The 9475-nt window shown below is 41.1% G+C and overlaps 1 protein-coding gene across 6 annotated transcripts in view; it reads left to right on the forward strand.

Annotated features, from left to right (window-relative positions):
• NT5C2 (5'-nucleotidase, cytosolic II) overlaps positions 1 to 9475 on the forward strand; it is a 101648-nt gene that overhangs the window by 15292 nt on the left and 76881 nt on the right. For 2 of the 6 annotated variants that reach the window (XM_042458935.1, XM_042458934.1), the window contains one exon: positions 2640 to 2774. The exons of 3 other annotated variants lie outside the window; for them this stretch is intronic. In XM_042458935.1, coding sequence (XP_042314869.1) covers positions 2674 to 2774 — 101 coding nt within the window. In that variant the 5' untranslated portion in view covers positions 2640 to 2673. Of the gene's footprint in view, positions 1 to 2639; positions 2775 to 9475 lie in introns of those variants that run through there. One more of the 6 variants, XM_042458938.1, reaches the window with a different exon arrangement.

Here is a 9475-nt window from a genome sequence, read left to right on the forward strand (position 1 = left end):
CCACCCAAGCACATGTTTAATTCAGAAACTGATAGGATTTGCAGCTTGGTCTGATTTCGTTATTCAGATAAAAGGGAGCAAGATGAGACACATTATTGTCGGGAAAGGTTATTCGAGGGCTCATCCAAGATGGATGCCTGCACAAGCCAAATGGCCAGGTTCTTCTCCCCCCCCCCCCAGCCTTCATCGTCTAGTTTAGATGATGTGGCTAAAACTCCTATGGTGGGATCAGGCCCAATCCCGTCTGTACAGTATGTGGATCAAGAGGATCTGTCTGACCCGGGTTAATAAAGAGGCTTTGCCATGGGGTGAAATAGTCCTGGTTTTGTGCAAGCAAAACTGGACAGCTCCCCCCCTCTCAGTGCTTTTTACCTTGCTGATGTGAGATCCATCTGACATGCCCCCCCCCCCAGTTACCCCATCTGACACAGAAACAGAGCACTTGGCCATGTGGGTGCAGCCAGGTGTCCTGTTTCCATGTCAGACAGGGCAACAGGTGGACTTTTCAGATGGTTCACACACTGGCAAGGTAAGGAGCAGCCTCTGGTCCTGGGTCGGTGCAGGGATGGGTGTGTGAACACCTGTCTGTCCCTGTGCCGACCCAGAGCCTAACCTGGCTGAGCACTGCCCTAAGGCTTCTATTCAAATAAGCTTCAGCATGCCCATTTTGGATTAATGCAATGTTGGATTGGGTTCATCTTTTCTCTTAACTTTTATGTTACATGACAAAAAAACAACAGATTTTTGTGTGTGTAACTGAGCATTGCTGTTGTTTACCTTCAAGTCGTTTCTGACTTACAGTGACCCTGAACATACCTTCCAAATAACTTCAAAATGTAGATAGTCAAAAGTAAGGTACAATATAATACAGTGGTACCTCGGGATACGAAATACCCAGGTTACGAAATTTTCGGGTTACGAAAAAATCCCATAGGGATTTATTGTTTCGGCTTACGAAGGTTTCTTCGGGTTACGAAAAAACCTCGGCGCTATTTTCCGCCACCGGAGGGCAGCAGAGAGCTATTTTTCCATTAGCGCCTATGGCAATTCGGCTTACGAAGGTTTTTCGGGTTACGAAATTAGCCGCGGAACGAATTAATTTCGTAACCCGAGGTACCACTGTAGTCAAAAGTAAGGTACAATATAATATGTCAGATTTGTGCAAGGCTATGTATTTTGCAAGAGATGGTAGGAGAGAAGAGAATGTTACCATTTGTTTCTTCATGTAGTAATTTATTTAAGAATCATAATTGTTATATGCCATTAGCAAATTGCATGTGGAGAAACATTTGTTTCTTTTATCATATAACAGATTTAAGCTACAGTATTAGTTGTTTTTATTCATCTTATGCAATACCACCTCAATGGTATGTTATAATGTAAACCAGGAGTAGGCAACCTTTTTGAGCCGGGGGCCGGGTTGGTGTCCCTCAGACAACTGGGGGGCCGAAGCCGGGGGGTGGAGCTTCCACCCCTGGGGGCGGGGCTGTGTGCCGGGGGTGGAGCTTCCACCCCCAGGGGTGGAGCTTCCACCTCCAGGGGCCAGGCCACCTCCTCTTTGCCGGCCCCTGACGGGGCCCCAGGCCCTGTCAGAGGCCAGGAAAGAGCTGGTGGGGACCGCCAGCGCTGGAGGCCTCCCTGTCTTTGCTGGCCCCTGACGCCAGGGGCCTGCTGCTGCCGTTGGAGCCCTCCTGGAGGGCCCCAGCGACAGCAACTGGCCTCCCAGGGGCCCACTGCCGCCGGTGGAGCCCTCCTGGAGGACCCCAGCGAAGGCAACGGGCCTCTGGGAGGGCCGCTGCCGTCGCAGGAGCCCTCCTGGAGGGCCCCAGCAACGGCAATGGGCCTCCCAGAGGCCCGGTGCGGCTTCTGGAGCCCCGTTTCAGGGCTCCGGAGCCAGCAGCGGGCCTCTGAATTCGCGCCGCCATTTTGCCCTTAAAAATGGCGGCCGAAGCTGCCGAAATCGGCAGTGATTTCAGCGGCGGGAGGGACCGGGGGCTGGCGGAAAGGCGCCCACAGGCCGGATCTGGCCCGTGGGCCGGAGGTTGCCGACCCCGATGTAAACTAAACAAAAATAAAGCTTAAGAAAAAATAAAGCTAAGGAGTACATCTTTTATTCAGCATATTATTATTCTTTGTCATTGGGTATTGGGCAAGTCACATGTTCTCAGCCTCAGGGGAAGGCAATGGCAAACTTCCTCTGAACAAATCTTGCCCAGACAACCCCATTATAGGTTTGTCTTAGGGTAGCATAAATCAGAAGTGACTTGAAAGCACACAAAAAGAAGTTTGGTCAGTTATGTTTCCCTCACACTGGTACTCATTCATATGAATCACCTTGTTGGAGGAAATGGAGAAACCTTGTTGGAGGAAATGAGGGGCTGAATGGGAGCAGGTTTTCATGATCAAACAAATCCTGATTAAAATAATCAATTTAAAATTATAACACTTACAATAAATTTTCATATGTATGTGGGGACCTCTGGATTTATCTTTATATTTTGCAAGGGAATAGTTTCTGTCAGGTAGTTGCAAGCATCCCTCAAATACTGTTGGGTTTTTAAAAACAGGAAATAGTTACACAACACTTTAGTTTTTGGGAAACCTGATTCCAAGCTTAGTTGATCTTTTTATTCTTCCAGTGTTAAGTGACCATTGTGCAAAATTAAAAAAAAAATGACAACCTCATGGAGTGACCGACTACAAAATGCAGCAGATCTTCCTGCAAATATGGATGGGCATGCTATGAAGAAGTATCGTCGGGAAGCATATCACCGGTGAGCTATTTATGTAACTAAAAGCATGGAATAAGAACAAAGTGTATCTCTGTTTTTTAGGTGATTGCAGTTATGGTCTTGATACTTCTATTGTATTGCATAATGATTTTATTGGAGACTAAGATATTTCCCAGGATGATATTGATGATTTTATTTATAATGTGAATGAAACAAAATTTGAATTATATGAAAAGAAGCGAAAGTTTGCCACTTACTCTTGAACTTTCACAAGAATCTTTGGGGTATCAGCATAAGTTTGTGTAAGTCAGTATCGGTGTATAAATATGCATACTAAACAAAAATATATTTTAAAATAAAATTATATTAAAAATCAATAAAAATTGAAAAAATTGAAATCCAAAGTACTGGTATGTCTTCAGGGCATACCTACAGTAGTTGATGATTAAGTCCAAATGTTAATACTTTCCTTCATTTTGGTCTGATTAGACATCATACCAAATTTGGTGACTCTGTGATAAAACATGGATTTGTCTTGTCTGACAAACACTTTAAATTATAGTGTGGATCTAACTGATATCTAAATTGTTGCAAGTTCAGCCTTTTTTGCTGGCCAGTGCTGGCAGAAGAGTTTTCAATTCAGAATTTAATTTCTGTCCCAAGCTGTTGAGTTGTGCAAGTTGTTGAGCTTCTTATGAATTTTTTTGATGGAACAGAGAATATTTGCAAATTATGCTATTGGTATAACATACTTTTGTGAATTATTTTGAGTGTACTGGTCTGAATGTGATGTGTCAAACAGCCTTACAAGTCAAACCTCCTCATTCTGCATGGATACTTCAGGCATTCCTTCTGATGCATGATTTACTCCTTAATTCCTATCCTTTTGGTTGTCTCCTAGGTGTACAAAGCACAGCTATCGTTAGCAGTGTTTTTCTTTTTTTCCCCTTTTTTAAAAAAAACATTGCCATCATTGAGCTGTCTTTGCTAAAACTAGGCTATATTATGGAAGTTGCAGATAAGGCTTTCTCTTCTCCATCTTTGACATAAGGCTAGAAAGGAGGTATGCACAAGGAAGAGGTTAAGACTCATTTGTAGGTTTTAGTGGGGCATGGGAAAACAAAGTCCTGTGAACTGTAACTTCCATTATACAGTCATGCTACACCTATATTTTGAAGGGTATTATGGCACATTGTTTTCTTTCTTGGAATGTAGTTCTTGTATTATCTACAATTTCCAAAACAGTCTGATGTTTAAAGCAGAATGATATTCTGCAGAGATCAGCAGGCCTGCTCCATTGCATTTTTTTAGGATCTGGAGGGAGAGAGGCAGACAGATATTTTGTCCCACAACTTGCAATGTTTTTGACCATAGCTTTTTTAAGATGAGAGTTAAAAAAGCATGCTGGGTCCCCACTGCTTTAATATCAGTAAGTTCCCAGGCAAGTGGATGATGCAAAGTCTGACACAACAAGGAGCGCTTGACCTTGTAATATTTTGAAATATTGCTAGTAACCTGGGAGCAGGCAATAAAACATTAGTAGGCACAGTGCAGACCTCAGGCAGTATGAAGCCCCCCTCTCCCAGTTTTCTTTCTACTATTCCTTTTTCTGGCTTACTTGTCTCTCCTGGAGGCCTGTAGGACAGATAAATCACTTTTTAATTGGTTGCTGCCCGACCCAACATAAAACATGCCAATTTTTTCAAAACCAGAAGCATTATATTTTGTTTTGTTGCATATTAGGCAATTCATGAGGTCTTCAGATCACAGAAAATTGGCCTCTAGATTCTGAAGTTTCCCATCCCTGGATTTGACAAATCAAGGGAATGTGCTAATAATTTAAACCTAACTAGTTTTTACTGTGCTAGTAAAGAGACAGTCGCTGCTGAAGGAAGCCTAAAACTGTATTAACAGGTGATCAAGAGGAAATAGTTAAACTTGGTTGTCATCTCTGTATTATTTTTGCTTCATGTGTGTATCAAAAATAGTCTATTCCTGTTTGTGTGGAGGAAGGATTAATTACAGATATAGTGATGTAATGGAAAATATTTTTTCCTGCCTGTTGCATAGTCAATGCCAGTAGTTCAAGATATTCTGAATAGCTGTACCATGTTGCCAAACATTCCATAAATGTTTAATAAATATAGATATTGAGAACACATGGGTTATTAATGCAGAAATTAGCTTTATATCGAGCAAATTATTGTGGATACATTCCACAATAAGCTTCTCCTTATATCAGATAATGTATAATGTAGAGAGTAAGACTGTTCTCAATTTTAAATGTTAGCAAGATTAACACACAACATAGTCATGGAAGAAGATGAACATATATACTTTTCCAGTTGAATTTAGACAGTAAAGTAATTGAATGATTTTGTTGAGCTCATGCTAGAACTCATTAATTAATCCAGATTTTATTACACAATTTCTAATCCCCAATTCATCCAGTAAGTTACTTCACTAGATCTGTTTTGCATTTTCCAGTGACACATGTGGAATCTTTAATACTGTATTACTGAGATGTCAGTGAGATGCCTTGAAGATGTTTTCTTAAGTCAACTGAATTTTATTGAACTTACTTCCAAGTCTTCATCTACCTTTTTTGCCTTTTCTAGGGTGACAGTTTGTAGGGTACTCTTTTCCTTGATAATGTGAATTTAAAATATGACATTATTATCTAAATTTATTGTAATTGTAAAGACTAAAGTAAGACTATAATCTTACATGTGATTATTTGGAAATAAGCCTAAGGCAAACCCCCTCTGAACAAGTCTTGCCAAGAAAACCCCATGGCCGGCTATGTCAGAAACAACTTTGAAGGCATACAACAACAACTTACTGACCTCAGTGGATCCTACATCTGAGTAAACATTCTTTAGATTGTAGTAGTTATTTGTAAGCCTTTTCAGGATGAAGAAGAATTAGGTGGAACCTTGACTCATGTACTGAACATGAGAGGCCTGATTTAAAGTTATACTTTTACAGTAGCTTTTTGGATGGCCTTAGGCATGTCATCTTCAAGGAGTCACAATGAAAGACAGAAGTAGACTTCTTGACAATTTCAGGACTGATTTTTCAGCTTCTAGGTAGTAGGTGGTTGTGTTGCATAGGTAGTAGTTCCATTGTTTATTTAATCAAAAGAGAGAATAAAAGATTTATCCATAAAATAAGTAACTAATTGTCAGAGTATTGCTTTTAAAATCATTATTACTCTACATCTGACATAATCATTGTATATTGTTTCACTCATAAATTTATGATCAAGAGAGTTCATTAAGTATTTCACCCTTTGGGCCTCTCAGCTCGCCTGCCATCTCTGCTCAGATGTACCATGCTCCCCTCTGTCATTTGAATTCACTTGATCAATCCTGTGCTTATGTCTGCTTTGTCCAACCAATCAAACACCCCCTTTGTTGCCATTGATTTCCCCATATATAATGTGAAGGACTGAGGAGCACCAAGGAGACAGGAAGTAACTTTTCTCCCAAGCACTTTTCTCCTGCCTCCTGAGTCAAGAGAGACGTAAACCCCTTTGTGCATTTCTCCATGTTCTCATAGCCCAATTGATTTGTTCATTCACACTAGCAAGACGTGAGTTTATTGGCAATGAAATTGATCAACTACACAGTGTCATTCAGTTGTCTAGAAGTTACTTCCACATAAATTGTGGCTTTAAGTGAGTGTGCCATAACACAGCATTCATCACTAATTTTGTCACTCGAGCAACACATTTACACAAGCCTGTGAACACACATGTGTGAATTACTGTATTATTATTAGAAGAAGTACAGTTGTAATACAGGATCACTCAGTATGCCCCACATATCACACAGTGATATACATTCAGACAATCTTGTCTCAGAATTATCGTGAGCATCACAGAAAAAGAGAGTAGAGAGTATGCTTTGAATCATCACATCTTCAGATTATTTTGTGAGGATCTGGGAAATGTGCATTCTGTTTTGCTTTTCCACACAGAGGTCTGTTGGTTGTCATGAGGGCAAGTTTTAATCTGCTGCTTTGAACTGCGGGAAGAAATAAACATTTTTCTGGAGGAGCATGGATGTGATCTGGTTGAGGCTTTGGAATCACAGGAATTCACTCAAATGCTGGTTTACTTAGCTGCCATATTCACTCATACGAATGACCTGAATATTTATCTTCAAGGAGGAAGGATAAACATATTGAAGATTTGTGAATAGTTGAATGTCTTCAAAGAAAAGTTACCTATTTGGCATCAAAGGATGAAGAGAAGCAGTTTTTCAAAATTTCCTTCACTAGAAGAGATGAATTCAAAGATATAGCCAAGTTACGGTAGTCTGGAAAATCAGTATGCAAAGGGATCTTGTAGCACCTTTGAGACTAATTGAAATAAATAAATTGGTAGCATGAGCTTTCGTAGACTTGTGCCTCCTTTCCCAGATGCATGTTTAGAAGAGATGCTTGATAATGCTGGATCCATAATTCCTACTGTGTGTGAAGAAATTGTGGCTTATTTGGAAATGCTGTCAGAATTGCGTGATCGATATTTTGCTGCTGGAGAACTGAAGATTTCAGAAGAATGGATCATGAATCCATATTCCTACAGTTTGGAGAAATGTCAGATGATGAATAGCTAAAGGGAGATCTTACTGACTTGTGGACAAATTTCACTCTTAAAAGGCAATTTGAAAACAAGATTTTGGAGTAGTTTTGATGTGCATCACTGGGCATGTTACCAAGATTTGGTGGGAAAGCGCTCTGTGTCCTCAATTTGAAACAACAAACTTGTGTGAATCTGAATTAAGTTCTGTTTTGTCAGTCAAGACAAAATCTAGGAATTGCTTGAATCCACAGGGAGACTCGTTGCTCGTAGTTAGCAAGAAAGTTCCAGGTTTTGACACAGTCGTGAGTTAGAAGTAATTGAATTTTATGTTCACAATTGGGATACATTTTACTGTTCATAATTTTCTGAGTACTGTAAATTAGAAGCTAATTGCTCAATTTAGATTTGCATTTTATGCACTGTGTTTAAAGCTTATTTTTAAAAGCTCTGTTCATTTGCAACTTTGTATGTGGTTCAATTTGTGGTTCAAAAATGAGAAATTAGACTTATTCATCTTCAAATGTAATATTGCTTTCGTAGGGGGTGTGAAATATTTTTAATTTTATTATAAGGAAATATTTTTTCAAGTCATTTTCCTGCCTATCATTTGATTTAGCTAGTGGTTTGACTTTTCATTGTCTTGCTTGAAAGACTCTACATTTTTCTTTTTCTACTGTTCCTTAGGTAGTAGTCACACTTGATTCTTCCTTGTGGTTTTCTATATGACTTTTAATTCTGCTTCTGTGAGGACTTCAGTAGCTTCTATTACTTAGCCTCTTCCAGGATTGGGCTGTTTATAACTTGTACTGCTTGTTAGTGAAAGAACGGATGGTATGTGCAGCCTCCAAGTAAACAGGCCACTTCTATTTTGTGATCCTCTTTGAATAATAAATCTATCTAATTGACTTGACTTATCGTTCTAAGATCATTAGATGGGTACCTTGCTTAGAAGTGAAATTTGACTGCAATAATGGGTGGTGTTAGGAGGACTTACGCTGTTACGTGGCATAACAATATTGAGAGGGAGATGGTATTACTGTGTAATATTTTGAAATAACATGAAAAGGTGCAAAACATTGTTAAGGGGGCTATGCTGTGTTTGGACCATATGTTATTGCTTCAGTTGAGATGATTTTCTTTTCTGCTGGTTTAGTTCCCAGAACCTCTTGTGTGCTGGAAGTTCAACAACAACAACAATTTATTACAGCATAGAGCCAATATAAAAAATACCACAGTGACCAAGTATCCATGTAGACACAATACAATGTCATTACAATTCAGCGAGGGATCAAGAATGGCATAAAACTCTCTGTCATTTGTCAATTGAGAAGAAGATTTGGGGGGATTATAAAAATGTTACAAAAAGATTTCTTTTGCATAATCATTTAAGTAACAAGAATATCCACCCATTTTGGGGTGTTTGTTCAAGGAAGAATTTGTGTTAAAAATTAAAAATTAAGAGAAAAAAAGTATAAAAGGCATATCCCATCCATATACATATAGATTGACATCATCAGTTGATTCATAAAAAGAAATGAAATTTCATACAACAAATGACATAGTATCTGCAATAATAATCTGTTCTGGAACCCCCCCCCCTGCGTATAACAAAATCCACGTATGCTCAAGTCCCATTTGTCCCAATGGCAGCGCGCGTGCATGCGCCCCGCCATTGGGACAAATGTTCCTTCTCCCTCCCCTCCCTCGCTTCCCTCCTCCCTTCCCTCCCTGCCTCCCTCTTTTCCCTTCTCCTTATTTACCTTCTCGGCGCAGCGGCTTGGCCTCCGCTGCCGCCGCTGCGGAGGAAGCTGGGTGGCGGCGGCGGAGGACAAGCCTCGGCTTCCTTGCCACCGCTGTGAAAGGATGCGATGGCGGTGCTGGAGGCCTCTTGGCCCCCATCAGCACCGCCACCGGGCCTTTGCCACAGCGGCGGTGAGGGAGGAGGGCTGCCGCGCCGGAGGCCTTTAAGGCCTCCTGCGTTGGCCTCCGGCCTCCTCCAGGCCGCCGCCACTGCGGAAGGGGCGGGTGTCGGTGCTGGAGGCCAAGAGGCCCCAGCACCGATACCTGGCCCTTCCGTGGCCGCGGAGGCCTGGAGGAGGCTGGGTGTGGGTGCTGGAGGCCTCGCAGGCCTCTGCTGCTGCTGCCCTCCACGCCT

Source organism: Sceloporus undulatus, chromosome 3 (assembly GCF_019175285.1).
Source record: "Sceloporus undulatus isolate JIND9_A2432 ecotype Alabama chromosome 3, SceUnd_v1.1, whole genome shotgun sequence".
NCBI lineage: Eukaryota > Metazoa > Chordata > Lepidosauria > Squamata > Phrynosomatidae > Sceloporus > Sceloporus undulatus.